Source organism: Vombatus ursinus, unplaced genomic scaffold (assembly GCF_900497805.2).
Source record: "Vombatus ursinus unplaced genomic scaffold, bare-nosed wombat genome assembly UNPS02014786.1, whole genome shotgun sequence".
NCBI lineage: Eukaryota > Metazoa > Chordata > Mammalia > Diprotodontia > Vombatidae > Vombatus > Vombatus ursinus.
In genome coordinates, this window is record NW_020954564.1 from 31,608,977 (window position 1) to 31,627,093 (window position 18,117).

The 18,117-nt window shown below is 39.9% G+C and overlaps 1 protein-coding gene across 1 annotated transcript in view; it reads right to left on the bottom strand.

Moving 5' to 3' along the window:
- The window catches only part of EFCAB8 (EF-hand calcium binding domain 8), a 114,730-nt gene that overhangs the window by 84,161 nt on the left and 12,452 nt on the right, over positions 1-18,117 (bottom strand). Inside the window, exons 6-7 of the mRNA XM_027868019.1 lie at positions 6,934-7,037; positions 646-784 (exon numbers count right to left, since the gene is read on the bottom strand). Of these exons, the coding sequence (XP_027723820.1) occupies positions 646-784; positions 6,934-7,037 (243 nt within the window). The remainder of the gene's footprint in view (positions 1-645; positions 785-6,933; positions 7,038-18,117) is intronic.

Below are 18,117 nucleotides of genomic sequence, written 5' to 3' on the forward strand. Positions count from 1 at the left end.
TTATGGGCAGCTAGGTGGCACAATGGATAGAGTGCTGGGCCTGAAGTTAAGAAGACTCATTTTCCTGATTTCAAATCCAACTTCAGACACTTATTAGCTTTGTGACCCCGGGCAAATCCTTTACCCTATTTGCTTCAGTTTCCTCATCCATAAAAATGAGCTGGAGAAGGAAATGGCAAACTGCTCCAGTATCTTTGATAAGAAAACCCCAAATGGAGTCAGGAAGAGTCAGACACAACTGAAAGGACTGAACAACACAACATTATTATTATACCATCTTCTTTCTTGACTTATCTGAAGTTGATTCTCCATTTCCTAGCTTCATGTATTGTGACAAGACATCCCCTATGTCTGGAAAGCATTCTGTTCCTGTCCTCCCCTCTCTGTCCTTCTCTTCCCTCAAGAATCAGCTCAGGAGCCACCTTCCCTGATCCTCACAGTAGTAAGTGCTCTCTCCCTCCTTAAATTATATTGTTTTATGCCTATTTCTGTACATGTTGGCTCTTCCTACCCATACCCCCAAGCAGGATGCAAACTCCTTGTGAGAAGGGACTGCTTCGGTTTTGTTCCTACGTCCCAAGCACAGTGACTTGCTCATTGTAGACATTTAATAAAAGCTTGTTGAACTGTACTGAATTGAATTACATGGACTGTCCGGAGCAGCTTGAAGGATTCGTCCCAGAACTGAAGGATCCCGTCTTTGGTGACAGTAAGGAAGCGACCAGCTGATCCCTGAAACTGATTGGCTAAGAATTGCAACTTCACAATCTCATGTCCGTGATTCCTGGATGAGGAAATAAATTTTAAAAAAAAAAGAAAGAAGATAGAATGAAACAAAAGAAAGATTTAATCACATCACAAGGTTGCAGAGGAGGAACAGAGGGGGAAAAAAAGAACAAGAAGAGGATTCTTGTGAGAGAAAAAAAAAGAAATTCAACTGGTTTTGTGAAGGTCCTTCAGAGCCTCCTCTTCCCTCCTTCCCCATCCCTCCCTTAGTTTTATTTAATTAAGGTTTATAGTCTACAGATTATACACACTGGGGAGGGAAAAACAGAACCCATCTATGGTCTTGGCTTAGTAGGAATCTACAGAAAGCAGCAAGTTTGTCATGCAAGTGCTTTGGAACACAATGGGTTGTGGGAACAAAGGAATGAACAATTTTATAAATCCCTTTCCATTGGAAATGAGGCCCTAAACAAATAGTGTAATGAACACAAAATGAGCTCTGCAATAATATTCCAATTACCATGCTTGTTGCAAAGATATTAGGAACGGGAAAAAGGGCAGAGGTGAGGGAACGTATAGGAATCATGGCAATCCCATCACTAGAGAAAGATAAAAGTAGAGGAGGAGGAATTTAGGAACAATTCTGATTCCCTTACAACCTGCTTAGGAAAGCTAAACTACAGATTTAGATGAATGAGGAGAAAGTAAATAAGGGAATCCTCAAGCTGGAAGAAACTCAAAGATTGTCTCATCCAACCCCTAGGTTCAGAATGAATTCCCTCTAAACCATCCAAAGACAGTAGTTAGTCATCTATCTTCTGCTTAAAGATCTCTACTGACAAGGAACTCAATATCTGACAAGGAGGTGCATTCCATCAGTAGCCACCCTTGACCTAACAAGGCCTTCCTTGAAGGCCTCACTCTGAAGAATGAACTCACTAGAGAACTTATTAGAGTGAATTGGTACATTAGGATCACAGACTAGTCCTTGTTATTCCCCCAAGAAGACAGTCAAATCCATCTCTCACTTTAACAGCCCTTCAGGTATTTGGAGGACTTTAATCATACCCACCCCCAACAAAGCCTTCTTCTATTCTCTAGGCCCACCATTTTCAAACTTCTTGGTCTCAGAACTTCTTTCACATTCTTTTTTTAAATTAATTTATTTATTTTTAGTTTTCAACATTCACTTCCACAAGATTTTGAGTTCCAAATTTTCTCCCCATCTCTCCCCTCCCCTCCACCCCAAGACAACATGCATTCTGAATACCCCTTCCCCCAATCTGCTCTCCCTTCTATCACCACCCCCACCTTCTCTTGCCCTCTTCCCCTTCTATTTTCCTATAAGGCAGGATAGATTTTTATACCCCATTGCCTATATCTTATTTCCCAGTTGCATGTAAAAACAATTTTTAACATTTGTTTTTAAAATTTTGGGTTTCAAATTCTCTCCCTTCCTCCTTCCCCACTCACCCTCATTGATAAGGCAACTCAATATAGGTTATACATGTGTAGTCATGCAAAACACTTTCATAATAGTCATGTTGTAAAAAACTAACCATATAAACTATATAACTATATAAATAATTATAACTTCATCCTATCCTGCCCCCCATTTATTGTAGTCTCTCCTTTGACCCTACCCTCCTCAAAAGTGTTTGCTTCTGCTTACCCTCTCCCCCAATCTGCCCTCCCTTCTATCATGTCCCCCCCTCATCTCCTTCCCCCCTATTTTCCTGTAAGGTAAGATAGATTTCCATACCCAATTGAGTGTGTATGTTATTCTCTCCTTAAGCCAAATCCAATGAGAGTAAGATTCACTCATTCCCTCTCACCTCCCCCCACTTCCCCTCCACTGTAAAAGCTTTTTCTTGTCTGTTTTATGTGAGATAATTCACCCCAATCTACCTCTCCCTTTCTCCTTCTCCCAGTACATTCCTCTCTCATCTCTTAATTATATATGTATATATATATATGTATACACACACACATCTTCCTACTACCCCAATAATGAGAAATGTCTCTTGAGTTGCAAATATCTTTTCAATATCATCTTTTTTTGAATGTAAACAGTTCAACTTTAATAAGTCCCTTATGATTTCTCTTTCCTGTTTACCTTTTCACGCTTTTCTTGAGTCTTGTATTTGAAAGTCAAATTTTCTATTTAGCTCTGGTTTCTCAAGAATGCATTAAATTCCTCTACATCATTGAATATCAATTTTTTCCCCTCATTGATCACACTCGGTTTTGCCAGGTAGGTGATTCTTGGTTTTAATCCTAGCTCTTTTGACCTCTGGAATATCATATTCCAAGCCCTCTGATCCCTTAATGTAGATGCTGCTAAACCATGTGTTATCCTGATTGTGTTTCCACAATACTTGAATTGTTTCTTTCTGGCTGCTTGAAATATTTTCTCCTTGACCTGGGAACTTTGGAATTTGGCTATAATATTCCTGGGAGTTTTCCTTTTGGGATTTCTTTCAGGAGGTGATCAGTGGTTTCTTTCAATTTCTATTTCACCCTCTATTTTATTTCAAGAACATCAGGGCAGTTTTCCCTAATAATTTCTTAAAAGATAATGTCTAGGCTCTTTTTTTGATCATGGCTTTCAGGAAATCCAATAATTTTTAAGTTATCTCTCCTGGATCTATTTTCCAGGTCAGTTATTTTTCCAATGAGATATTTCACACTGTCTTCTATTTTTTCATTCTTTTGGTTTTGTTTTACAATGTCTCGATTTCTCATAGAGTCATTAGCTTCCATTTGCTCCATTTTAATTTTTAAGGAATTATTTTCCTCACTGAGCTTTTGGACCTCCTTTTCCATTTGGCCAATTCTGCTTTTTAAGGGTTCTTCTCCTCATTGGCTTTTTGGACCTCTTTTGTCATTTGGGTTAGTCCATTTTTTAAGGTGTTATTTTCTTCAGTATTTTTTTGGGTCTCCTTTAGCAAGTTGCTGACTTGTTTTTCATGATTTTCTGGCATCTCTCTCATTTCTCTTCCCAATTTTTCCTCTACTTCTCTTACTTGCTTTTCAAAATCCTTTTTGAGCTCTTCCATGGCCTGGGACCAATTCTTATTTTTCTTGGAGGCTTTGGATGCAGGAGCTTTGATTTAGTTATCTTCTGGTTGTATGTTTGATCTTCTTTGTCACCAAAGTAAGATTCTATAGTCTAAGTTTTTTTGTGCTGATTGCTCTTATTCCCAGTCAATTACTTGACTTTTAAACTCTTTGTTCAGGTAGGGCTCTGCTTCCAGTGTGGAGGGTGCACTGTCCCAAGCAGGGGTTTTATGCAACTGTTTTCAGAGATACTTCTAGGGACTGTAAATTTTCAGTTCTTCCAAGGTGGTATGATCAAAGGCGAGGTGTTTACTCCTTTCCTGGCCTATGCTCTGTTCTATGAGTGACCACAAACACTCTTTTCTGCCTTTGAACTGTGAGGAGGATTCTCTCTCCACCACTACACCAGTGCTCATCCTCGCCCCAGGACTGTGACCCAGATCCAAGCAGGGGCAAAGCAAGAGAATCCTGCCTCAGCACCAGCAAAGAGATCCCTGCAATCCTGCTCTGATCAGCCGCTTGATCCCTCCATCATCTGTGGGCCAAGAGTTCTGGAAGCAGTCACGTTTCCTAGGGCTGTCCTAGGACTGGGGCTGGGACCATGCTCCTCTCTCACTAAGGTCCAACAGACCTTTCCTACTGACCTTGTAAGTCATCTTTGACATTTGTGGGTTGAGGAGTCTGGAAACCACTACAGCTGCTAGTGATTCAGTCCCCTGAGGCCTGCTCCAGGTTCACTGAGGCCTGGTCTTTGCCTGTGCGGCCCAGGTTGAACTGTGCTCCTCTCCTAGCCCGTCACAACAGACCTTTCCCATCAACCATCCAGGTCATCCTGCGCTGGAAATTTATTTCACTCTGTCTTTTTGTGGGTCCTACTGCTCTAGAATTTGTTTAGAGCCATTTTTTATAGGTATTTGGAGGGGTCTGGGGGAGAGCTCAAGCAAGTCACTGCTTTTACTCCACCATCTTGGCTGCGCCCCACCTCTTTACACTCTTAAAAATTATTGAGGTCCCTTTTATACACTCTTAAAAATTGAAGGCCCCAAAGAACTATTTTTGGGAGTTATAGCTATCTATATTTACAATACTAGAAATTAAAACTGATAAATTTTAAAGTATTCATTTAAATATAATTATGACTAGGTAAAACAATGAAAACATAAAAAACAAAGAAATCAATAAAAAACTTTTTTCTAATTTTAAGAGGTTACTATCTTTTTTGACACTGTACACTAAGGACCATGAGAACTTTTCATCTAACTTATAACTGCAAGTTTCCATATATGCTGTTTCCCTGCAAATTCCTTAAGAATAGAGACTCTTACCTTTCAATTTGTATACCCAGTGCTTACTACAGTGTTTCACACATAGTAAATGCTTAACAAATGCTATTTTCATTAAAGAAAAAAAAAGATTTTACCTCAAGGACCCCCAGAAAGAGTCTCAAGGACTGTCAGGGGTCTGTGGACCTCATTTTGAGAACCACTGCTCTAGGCTATGGACTAGACCCATAATTGAATAGAAAGGGACCTGAGTTAGCTCCAAAATCAAAAAATGGAGTCAGGATGGTTCACTCAATTTCCATAATTGATCACTTGCTATCCGAATCCCCTCAAATCCCTCCCTGTTGAAGTATAAGAACACAGGAGTAGGAGTTGGGAGACCCAAGTTCTAGTCACATTACTGCTCTTACCTAGCTGATGACAGAATCAGGCTCTAGAAAGATGGACCACATCTAACAGAATGAGACACAATGGGAACGTGTCCTGCACTTAGATTCACAAAAATCAACCACACAGAAAACCTTAGTGCATTGTTTGAACTTAGCCCTGCATGGCTGGGAAGCTGGACCATCCCTAACTGCTGATTAAAGACTCTTACCTAAGGACCTAGGTTATGCTGACCAGAAACCCAGTCAAAATCCAAAGACTGATGCAAGGAGTTTTCTCACAATTGTACAACTCAAGCAATACATATGTCTTATTTGAAAACTGACCCAATACTGATCTATCAGTTATTGTTTCCATGTTCCTCTGATTGTTCACAGACACTTGGGGGAAGTGGGACACCTGTTTTTTCTGATTTCAGGGAATAACAGCCATTCACTCTCCCACTTCCAACCTGGAAAGTCGCTAATTTTTCCTCCAATTAGAAATGAGATTACCTAATATTGTATCCTGGTTAATTGTTTCTTTGTAATTAATGGGCCTTATTTGATTATTGTTTTTAATGTATAAAAGTCTGTCTTCTCCTGTATCTGGGGTCCAGGCCTAAGTTGAGTAGGTCTGATCCCAGTTTGTGGGCAACTGCTGTGCATTACTTAATAAATCGACACGCTCGGAAAATTGAACTTTTATTTCCTTGGTCTTATTATCTTCTCACACCACTGAAGGACTAAGGTAGTAACAGCTCATGGGTTTTAATTGTAAAGCACTTTGCAAACTTTAGAGTACTATATAAAAGCTAGTGATTATGTTTATACTCTCTTCTTCCTTGACTTTCATGTCAGTTTTCTCCCTGAAGCTGACTCTCTATTTCGTGCCTTCGTGTATTATGATAATATATCCCTGTGTCTGGCTCTGTCCCTGTCCTCCCCTCTCATCCTTTTCTTCCCTCAAGGATCAACCTAGGAGCCACTTTCCCTGATCCAGCTAATTGTGAGAGCTCTCTCTCTCCTTATATTACCTTGAATTTCTATTGGGAAAAAAGATTTGCCAGGTCATTTTGTTCTATTTAAATATGCCTCTACTCCTCTACCTCAACCCATAGCTTCTAGCTGCTAAAAATAAGTTGTGATAACTACACCAGCTCTCAATTATGGACCTTCTTCTGGCCTATCCTATGCCAAAATTATCACTGTAGAGATGCCTCAGTTTCTTCATCTGTCAAGTGGGGATAATGAAGAAAGAGCTTCGTATACCTTGTAAGGTGGGTAATGAAAATGGCATTATGCTCATTTGGATGAGAATGAAAATAAAATTCAGTGAAGTTATAACTTGTTCAACATATCACATTGAGGAAACAATGGAGGTGGGATATCTGACTGGGTTCATTGTTCTTTCCACTACATAATGATCCCTCAGCACAAAAGCTTTTCTGAGTTAGGCTATTTTCTAAACCTATAGAGGAGGACTTAAGATTTCTTACAGTGGAACAATCCTCATAGGAGGTTGGAGACGCAGTCGATACTGGCCTTTCCTCATCTCTTCCTTCCCTTTGAAATCCCGCATCAGATGATCTAGATACTTGCGCTGAATCAAGGGAAAAACATAAGGGAAGAAAATATTGGCATCTTAGAACTGTTTTGTTTTGTTTCTTTTTTTTTGCTTTTTGGTGAGGCAATCGGGGTTAAGTGACTTGCCCAGGGTCACAGAGCTAGTAAGTGTCACATGTTTGAGACTGGATTTGAACTCAGGTTGTCCTGACTCCAAGGCCAGAGCTCTATCCACTGTGCAACCTAGCTGCCCCACTTTACTTTTTCTTTAAAGACATAGTATCCTTCTCTCACCCTGCTAGAGGTACAGGCACTACTCATGGCTCTGCTTCCACTTTTTTTAATCAGCATGGAAGTTTTGACCTGTGCCTGGGCTGGTTAGCTCCTCCTAATGCAACATGGAAGCCTCCTATTCATGGGAGCTCACTATACTGGTGCCAGAGTGTATGCGGATACCCAACCAGCTTAGCCCACTGCAACTCAGAACTCCCAAGCCCAAGAGAACTGTCAGGCTCAACAGCCCCTGTACCATATGCCACCACCCGGGGAACAGAAAACTCAATAATTTTTTCTTCATTCATGCATTTATATTAGCTTCTGGTAATATCAGGCAAGCTTAAAGGAGTAATCACTACTCACTTCTCACAAAACTCTGGCATTCGTTGATCTCTAGACAAGTCTTCAAGAAGAATAAACCAAAAGACAAAACATTTTGGTTTGGTGTTGCTCTACCACCTGAGCATTTTAAAAGTTAAGGTTCATGGGGATATTAGCAGCAGCAATGAAATCATAGGCTCTCAGAGTGGGAAAGGGCCTCCCTCAGAGGTCACCTAGTCCAAACTATCTGAAGTAGGAATCCCATTTTTACTTCCAACTAGGAGATTAACCTGATAAAATATTCCAGGCATCACCATATCCTGAGCAGCCATTCTTGTTTTTTAATAGCTCTGATTGTTAGAAATATCCTTATATTTAATTGATGTTTACCTCCCTATAATTTCTCTTGATTACTGGCTTGATTTAGTGATAATCTGATCCTACAAAAGGTAGAAGATATGCACTGCTATAAAATTAAATAAACAGAACCAGGAAAACAACATACACAATGATAATAATAATGTAAGAAGGAAAAGTATCAATCAAAAACTGAAAACAATCAAAACTGAATGCTATAAAATTATATATGACTAAAGTTGGCCACAAAGAATAGATATGAAAAGGCATCTCACACCTCCTCATCTTTGCAGAGGTGGAGGAGTAAGGTTGTGGTAAACTGCCTATAATGTCAGACTTTTTCAATGTGTTAGATGCTTCCACTAAGCTGGATTTTTTTTTTTATTCTCTGTTATAGGGGATGATTCCTTGGGAAGGAGGAGACAAATACGTTGGAATATGAAGGAGATGTGAAAACAAATCACTAAAAAAAATTTTAAAAATAAAAGGAACAATACTTTCCCTGGGAGCCAAGATGGTAAAGAGTAAGCAGTAAATTGCCATAACTCTCCCATATTCACCTCCAAAAAACCATAAAATAGTGCCCCAAAACAAAGCCTGGAACAGCAGAATCAGCAAAAAGACAAAGTGAAACAATTGTTGAGCCCAAGCAACTTGGAAGATCAGTAGGAAAGGCCTATCTCACTTGGGTGAAAGGGGAGCACAGTCTAGGCCAGAAAGCATCCCAGCAAGCCAGCAGTAAGCCCCACCTCAGCAAACCAGCAGTAGTTCTTGAGCTCCATAGTGGTGGAGCAGGCAAATGGGAACACCAGGACCCCCCACATGCCTCAGCATAGCCAGGGGAATGGCAGACTCCAGCTCCAAGAACCACCATGTGCTTCAGTATAGTCCGGGACAAACAGGCAGACATCAACCCTACCAGGGCTGGCAACCACCAGTGGCCAGACCACTGTGTGTTTCAGTGTATTCCTGGGGGAAAACCCCACCTGCCTCAACATATCACAGACACCAGCACTAGGACCCCAGCTAAGCACTAGGAAAGCTGCCAGACCCCTACACACCAGCTGCACCCCACATGACCCCCTCAGCTCAGCACCAAACACAGGATCCCCTGTGGGCCTCAGGGTAACATCGGAGCAGCACCAGGTAAACAACCACGACCTGTGGCCCCTGGCATAAGAAGCCTGAGACAATGCCCCTTCCACTCTGGGAGCAGAACTCAAATTTAAAAGAAAGGAAAAATGCCCCCAAAAATGAGCAAAAAGCAACAACAACCAAAAAAAAAAAACAATCTGATCATAGAAAGTTATTATGATGACAGGGAAGATCAAAAAACAAACTCAGAAGAGGACAACAATGTCAAAACACCTGTGGGCAAACCTCCAAAGAAAAATGGGAAGTGGTCTCAAGTCCAGAGAGAACTCATGGAAGAGCTCAAAAAGGAGCTTAAAAATCACATAAGAGAGCTAGAAGAAAAATTGGAGAAATAAATGAGAATGATGCAAAAGAATTATAAAAAAAGAATAAACAGCTTGGAAAAAGAAAACTACTACTTAAAAAGTAGAATTGGCCAAATGGAAAAGGTGATACAAAAATCCACTGAAGAAAACAACTCCTTAAAAAGTACAATTGGCCAAATAGAAAAGAAAATACAAAAACTAATTGAAGAAAACAGCTCCTTAAATTGGGCAAGTGGAAACAGTGACTCTATCAGACATCAAAGAATCAATCAAATACTGTGTGTCCCTGGGTAAGTCACTTAACCCCGATTGCCCCACCAAAAACAAACAAAAAAAAAAGTCAAGAATCAATCAAATTCACGAGAATGAAAAAAATAGAAGAAAATGTAAAATACCTCATGGGAAAAATAACTGATCTGAAAAATCCAGGATCCAGGAGATCCAGGAGAGACAATGTCAGAACCATTAGACTACCTAAAAGCCAGATTCAAAAGGAGGACCTGGATAGCATCTTCCAAGAAATTATCAAGGAAAACTGCCCTGATATCCTGGAACCAGAGGGCAAAATTGGCATTGAAAGAATCCACCAATCACCTCAGAGATCACAAAATAAAAACTCCAAAGAACATTATAGCCAAATTTCAGAACTATCAGGTCAAGGAAAAAATACTGCAAGTGGCCAGAAAGGAACAATTCAAATATTAGGGAGCCATAATCAGGATTACGCAGGACTTTGCAGCTGCAACATTAAAAGACTGGAGGTCATGGAATGTGATGTTCTGAAAGGCGAAGGAGCTAGGACTACAACCAAGAATTACTTACCCAGCAAAATTAAGCATAATACTTCAAGGGAAAAAACAATGAATTCAATTCAACTCAATGAAATAGGAGGATTTCAAGCTTTCATAAGGAGAAGACTAGACTTAAACCAAAAAATTGATCTCCAATATCAAGACCCAAGAAACACAAACAGGGAAAAAAAGGAAAAGGAAACATAAGGGATTCAATAGAGCTAAAACTGTTTACATCCCCACATGTAATTCTTTAAATTTGTATCATTAACAGTACATCTAGAAGGAATACACACACTCAGAGGGTACCGGTATAAGGTGAATTTGAGGGAATGACATAAAAAAAAATTAAAGGATGAGAAAGAGGAGTACACTAGGTGTAGAAGGAAAGGAGAGGTAGAATGGGGTAAATTATTTCACGTGAAGAGATGCAAAAGACCTATTACAGTGGAGGGGAAGATGAGAGGATAGGCAATGGGCATAACTTGAAACTTACTCTCATTGGTATTGGCTCAAAGAGAGAATAATATATACAAGAAGTTCAATATAGAAATCTATCTTACCTGACAGGGAAGTAGAAGGGTCAGAAATTAAGTAAAGGCAGGAGTGGGGAGACTGACAGAAGGGAGGGCAGATCAGGGGAGGTAGGAGATAGAAGCAAAATACCACTGAGGAGGGAAATGGTGAAAGGAGAGAGAGGACAAAGAGGAGGAAAAAAATAGGATGGAGGGAAATACACAGTAATCATAACTATGAATGTGAATGGGATGAACTCTCCCATAAAATAGAAGCAGATAGTAGAGTGGATCAAAAGCCAGAATCCTACAATATGTTGTTTACAATAAACATACTTGAAGCAGAGAGACACACACAGAATAAAGGTAAAGGGCTGGAGCAGAATCTATTATGCTTGGGACCCAGATGCACTGTTGGTGGAGTTGTGAACTGATCCAACCATTCTAGAGAGCAATTTGGAATTATGCCCAAAGGCAACCAAACTGTGCACATACTTTGATCCAGAATACCACTACTAGGTCTGTATCCCAAAGAGATCACAAAAAAGGGAAAGGGACCTACATGTACAAAAATATAGCAGCCCTTTTTGTGGTGGCAAAATATTGGAAATTGAGGGGATGCCCATCAATTGGGGAATGGCTGAACAAGCTGTGATATAAGAATGCAATGGAATACTATTGTGCAGTAAGAAATGATGAACAGGCAGATTGCAGAAAAACCTGGAAAGACTTGTACAAACTGACACAAAGTAAAATGAGCAGAACCAGGAAAACATTATACATAGTATCAGCAACATTGTGTGATGATCAATTATGAATGACTCAGCTCTTCTCAGTAAGACAATGATCTAAGACAAGTATAAAGGACTCACAAAGGAAAATGCTATACATATCCAGATAAAGAACTGATGGACTCTGAATGCACATTAAAACATATTTTTTCACTTACTTTATTCTTTTTTAAGTTTTTTTTCCTTTTGATCTGTTTCTTCTTTCATAACTGTGACTAATATGAAAATATGTTTTACATAATAGCACATGTATTACCATTTTCAGAAAGGAGGGATGGAGGGAGAAAAATATGAAACTTAAAATCTTGTAAAAATGAATGCTAAAAATTGTCTTGACATGTAACTGGGGAAAAAATACTATTAAAAATAAAATAAAATGGATGACAAGAAATAAAAAGAATAGCAGGAGGTGAAGAAAGAAGAACTAGGAAAATAATATACGCAATAACTATAATAGTGTCAACCAAAAGAACAATAAAATGAAACTGAACGCTTTAAAGAAAAAAAAAGGTAACAAGGGAATCTGCTATTCTTGACCTGATTCTCATCAATAAGGAATAACCATTTACTAAAGTAGAAAGAAGAAGAAACTTGGAAGCAAATAACCACTCTATCACAAAACAGCATAGAGAGGAATAAAGCTAAGCATAGTCTGACAAGCATGCCCAAAATTAGATAAAGCAGTGAACTCCATGTGAAATCAAGGTCCTGCTGTTCTGGAGCTGTGAGTTGCTTTGCTGACATGTGATCCCTATATATGAGTCTCACTACCACTGTTCTTTAAGTTTGTGTCCACTAGATTCTATATATTTTTGTTAGAGGGTATGCCCCAGGTTTGGGGGGAGAATGCTTTTTAACTATTGTTCTGGCTATGCCATTTCGGTAAACATCTTTGATAAAAGTTAATTGAGTCTACTGGCTGACTATTCATGAGAAGGACACCAGTGGGGCTAAGGAGCTAGAAGGAGACATCCACAGGGTTGCCCCTAGAACCTGAGGTAGTAATCACCCTCTGAGGACTCAACCTGCCAATGCAAGCACAAGTGTGAGTTGGGGGAGTGAGCCCAAAGGGCATGTTACATATAATATTCAAAGGACAGTTTGTGAGCACTTAGAAAGCAAGGCAATGATCACTAAAAGCCAGTGTGGCTTCATCAAAAATAGGTCAAAGGGGCAGCTAAGTGGTGCAGTGGATAGAGCACCAGGCCTGGAGTCAGAAGGACCCGAGTTCAAATCTAGCCTCAGACACATAACACTCACTAGCTGTGTAACTCTGGGCAAGTCATTTAACCCCAAATGCCTCGCCAAAAAAAATTTTTTTTGAGAGGGTAACTAGACTGGTAGATCATCAGCTAAACGATAGTATAATTCAGTGTATTTGGAATTGGGAGACAATTGAACCCAAAAAGTAGTTATTAATGGGTTGATGTCAACTTGGAGAGAGCTCTCTAGTGAGAAGCCCAAAAGAATTTTTGCTTCTCATTTCTCACTTAGTTGCATTACTCTGTGCTCTGAATTTTCCACCAACCCCTGAGTCAGGCACCTTCCTCCCCACCCCCTGCTTTTTGTGTGCTGCCTTTCTTCATTAGATTGTAAGATGCTTGAGGGCAGGAACTGTCTTTCTCTTTTTATATTTGTATCCCCAGTGCTTAGCACAGTGCCTAGCACATAGTAGGTGTTTACTAAATGTTTACTGACTATTGACCTCTCATAGTTCTATAATGAGATAATAAAATGCTTAGCACAGTGTCTGGCACATAATAAGCACTCTATAAAAACTTATCCCTTTCCTCCTCCCTTCCCTTCCACTTAATATTGTTATCTGTGACTTAGATGAAGGCGTATATGTCATATTTGTTAGATCTACAGATGGCATAAAACCTATAGAGACAGACAACAAGCTGGATGACAAAATTAGAATCCACAAGAATCTCAACAAACTAGAACAGCAGGCAAAATCTAAAATGATTAAATGCAATAAGGACAAATACTCAGTTTTACATTTTGGATTCAGAATATCATTCTCACAAGTCCAGGATGGAAGAGACAGGCAGACGACAGTTCTCATGGGTAGGGTGGGGGGTCCTGAAGGTTTTAGTAACCTGAAATCTTGATATGAGTCAGTGCCATGACATGAATGGGGGTAGCAGCAATGTTAACAACAAATGTGTCAGCAACAATTGCTAGACAACGAGGAGCCACCTGTTGTCCTAGATAAACATACTTTAACCAGTGAATACACTACCCGTATAGGATGTTGGCCATAAATCACAGAAGGGACTTTCCCTAGAGCAACACCTGCTCATTATCCATCTTGGCTCACCTTCAGGTGACCCTGAGCTTATTATAATATCATTTGCACTGCAGTTTTGCCTCCCCTTGTGGGCTTTTCTGTATGCATTATGAGTAGCCACATGCACAGCTCCACTTTACCATCATGACCAGGCAATCATGGTTTGGACCAGATTCAGGATGCTTGTTAATATTTTCTGCTCTATATAAACCTCATGCTCCACTCCAGTGGGGCATCTATTTCCCTTAAGGAATAGCCCTTACCCTGAATAAAATGCCCTTGCTTGGTTTGGAGACAGTGTGAATCTGAATTCTTTCAAGACAACACTGCAACATATGCCCGTTACACCTCAACAGGGGTAAAAAGCTAATGCTATCCTGAACTGCGTTGGGAGGCATGATATCCTCAACAAGGGAGGTAATAGTTTCATTATAACTCAAGTCCACAGGGCTCTATTTACTTCTGGGCCACATTTAAGGTGCATGCAGAAGAGGGACACCAGGAATACAAGAAGACACGCCAGAGGAGGATGGGTTTAAGGAAGCAGCAACGTTTAAAAGCCTGAAGAAGAAAAGAATTGGAGGGGGGTAGAGGAAGCACATAATAATAGTCTTTAAACCTTTTGAGAGCTATTATGTGGAAAAGGAATTAGATTTGTTCTGTCAAGTCCCAGATGGCAGATTTAGCAACTATAATTGGAAGTTACAAAGAGCTGAATTCAGGCTTTATATAAGGAAAAGCTTCCTTACAATTAGAGCTATCCAAAGTGCAGTGAGCTTTCTCAGGATAGTCATGGGCTTTTCTTCATTTAAGTTTCAATTAGAAGCTGGGACGTCTGGGGATGAAGACGAGATGGTATGGTAGAAAAGCCCTCTGCTGAGCTCTCCCAACATTCCCCTCCAAACAATTTTTTTTTTTTTTTTTGGCAAGGCAATTGGGATTAAGTGACTTGCCCAGAGTCACACAGCCAGTAAGTGTTATGCGTCTGAGGCCAGATTTGAACTCAGGTCCTCCTGACTCCAGGGCCAGTGCTCTATCCACTGTACCACCTAGCTGCCCCCAAACAATTTTAAAACAATACCTCAAGTCAAATTCTGGATAGGCAGAGCCAAAAGGTCAGCGTGAGATAATCTTCCAGCCCAAAATGATATAGGAAGTCAGAAAGACAGATCTGCAGCATGGGGGAGGAGGTTGGCCCAAAGCCCACGTGAATGAACCATCAGTGGGAGGACTAGGTGGTGGTAACAGAAGCAGCAGCAGCAGCTTTTGGAGCTCTCAAGCCAGAGACAGTAAGGGACCCTGGCAACTGGTCAGAAAGCGATTACAGGGGGTCCCCTGTGCTAGCACTTGATGCAAGACCAGATACTATATGGTCATTCCATCACCTATATCCACTTCTGGGTCATAGTTCAAGCGCAGAGAGGAGCACTTTTAGTCAAGAGGGAGCAGAAGCCCTGAGAGGTGGTATCACTTCCAGTCCCAAGAGATCAGGGGCCTTTCCTGGGCAAGGACCAGTGTGCATACCAGTGTGCAATAGAGTAATGACCATTCTCCCCAGATCACAACCTTGGAAGTTCCCAAAACTCCCCAAACCCCAGAACTAGCTCTGAAGACAGCAACGCAAAAAAGTCTGAAGTTTGAGATAGGGCCCCTTCCCCACCATGCTGAGAATGGAGTCCAACATGAACATAAAGTTCCAAATCAAGAAACGGGGTAGAAAAATGAACAAACAACAAAAAAGGAACCCGACCTTAAGAAGGTACTATGGTGACAGGAAAGATCAAGACACAAACTCAGAAAACAGTGAAAACAAAACAGCTACAAGCAAAGGAAAAAATGTGAATTGGACACAATTCCAAAAGAATTCCTAGAAGGGCTAAAAAAAAAAAAAAAGGTCAATTATCAAAAAAGTCCAAATCAAGTAAGAGTGATAAAGGAAAAATTAGATGAAGAAATGGAAGCAAGAGAAGAAAATTGTAAAGAAATTATTAACAACTTGGCAAAAGAGACACAAAAACTACTGAAGAAAATAATACCTTAAAAAACAGAATTGGCTAAATGGAAATAGAGGGACAAAAGCTAAATGAAGAAAATAATTCCTTCAAAATTAGAATTGGACAAATAGAAACTAATGACTCCATGAGACCTCAAGAAACAATAAAACAAAATCAAAAGAATGAAAAAATAGACTAGATGAGATTTCTCATAGGAAAAACAACTGACCTGGAAAATAGATCAAGAGAAATAATTTAAGAATTATTTGGATTACCTGAAAGCCTTGATCAGAGGAACAGTCTAGGGATTCCAAGAAATCATCAAGGAAAACTGCCCAGGTATTCTAGAACCAGAGGGTAAAATAGAAATTGAAAGAAATCACCAATTACCTCCTAAAAGAGTAGCCAAAATGAAAACTCCCTGGAATATTATAGCCAAATTCCAGAGCTCCCAGGTCAAAGAGAAAATAGCTCAAGCAACAAGAAAGAAGCCATTCAAATACCATAGAGCGACAGTTAGGATCACACAGGATTTAACCATTTTAAAGAAGCAGAGAGCTTGGAATATGATATTCTGGAAGGCAAAAGAGCTGCGATTACAACCAAGAATAACCTATCCAGAAAAACTAAGCATAATTCTTCAAGGAAAAAAAAAATGTATATCTAATGAAATAGGGCAGGGCAGCTAGGTGGTGCAGTGGATAGAGCACCAGCCCTGGATTCAGGAGGACCTGAGTTCAAATCCAGCCTCAGACACATAACACTTAACCCCATTGCCTAGCCAAAAAAAAAAAAGAAAGAAAGAAAGAAAAAGAAAATGAAATAGGGGACTTTCAAGCGTTCCTAATGAAAAGGCCAGAGCTAAATAGAAGTTTTGACTTTCAAATATAAGACTTAAGCATAAAACGGTAAATATGAAAGAAATCATAAGGGATTCCATAAGGGTAAACTGTGTACCTTTCTGTATGGGAATATGACACATGTTTCTTTTAAAAACTTTATCATTATTAGGGCAAGTAGAAGGATTCTACATAGAAAGAGGGTGCAGGAATGAGTCAATTATGTTGGGATGATGTGAAAAAGATGGATAGGCAAGAAAGAGGGGCGCTTGCCTAAGAGAAAGTGGAAGGGAGAAGAAGAATAGGGGAAATTATCTCACATAAAAGTGGTGTACAAGGTAAAACTTTTACAGCGGAGGGGAAAATGGGTGGGAGGGTGAGGAATGCTTGTGCTAGGTGTTGTCTGGGGGATTTGGAGCTTGAAAAGACCACTCATCTTATCTCAGGAGGCAGGTGGAGTTGGAACTCTTGGGGGCAACTGGTACCTAGAAGAGAGGGGAGGGTATAGACCCAGGGAGGAAATTTTGAGAAAAATTGGTAAAAGAAAGTAACCAGGGGGAGAATAGAGATCAGTGATGAGCTGCATAATCAGTAACATGGTGGGGACAGGGAGAGTATGTCACCTCTAAGAAATAGCATTGTCGTGATAATGAGGCACAGTGGAAAAGGGATAAGCTTTTTACCTTGGGGTAAGTTCTCAAGGAAGTGGCAGAAACAGTCTAGAGCTGAGAGCCCAGAGTGGATGGATAAGCCTGGAAGTTTTAATTCCATGAGGAAAATAGAGAGAAGATAATTATAGGAATCATGAACCAGAAAAATGAGGATCTAGAGTAGACAGAGAGGGTGAATAATAAAGAGAGCAAGAGAAATCCTCTGACAAGGGGTGGAAAATGAAATTTTAAAAACTAATGTAAAACTCAAAAGCTTATGGAAGTAATTGTTGATGATTCAAAATAAATTAATTAAAAATTTAAAAAATAAAATAAAATAAAAACTAATGAACAGAACTAAAGGGGAGGAAAGAAAGGGAGAATCTACTTAATTAACTGAGAAGAAAAAAGGAGAGAAGAATTAGATACTTAAAAACAGTAAAGGAAAAGGAACTTATAAGCAAAATCCCAAAGGGAAAGGAGTAACAAATGGTAGGGGAGATATGGACTAAGGAGAAGAGAGCCAGTGGGAATAAGGCCCTCTTTAAAAAGATTAAGCTTGGGGGCAGCTAGGTGGTACAGTGGATAGAGCTCTGGCCTTGGAGTCAGGAGGACCTGAGTTCAAATCTGACCTCAGACACTTGCCACTTACTAGCTGTGTGACCCTGGGCAAGTCACTTAATCCCAATTGCCTCACCAAAAAGCAAACAAACAAACAAAGATTAAGCTAAAGTAACTGAAGAAACATAGTATTGTGTTTACAATAGAAGGTGGGGAGGGGGGATAACCTTAAAAAATATTAGACGCAAATGGAGGAAAACATAAACCTA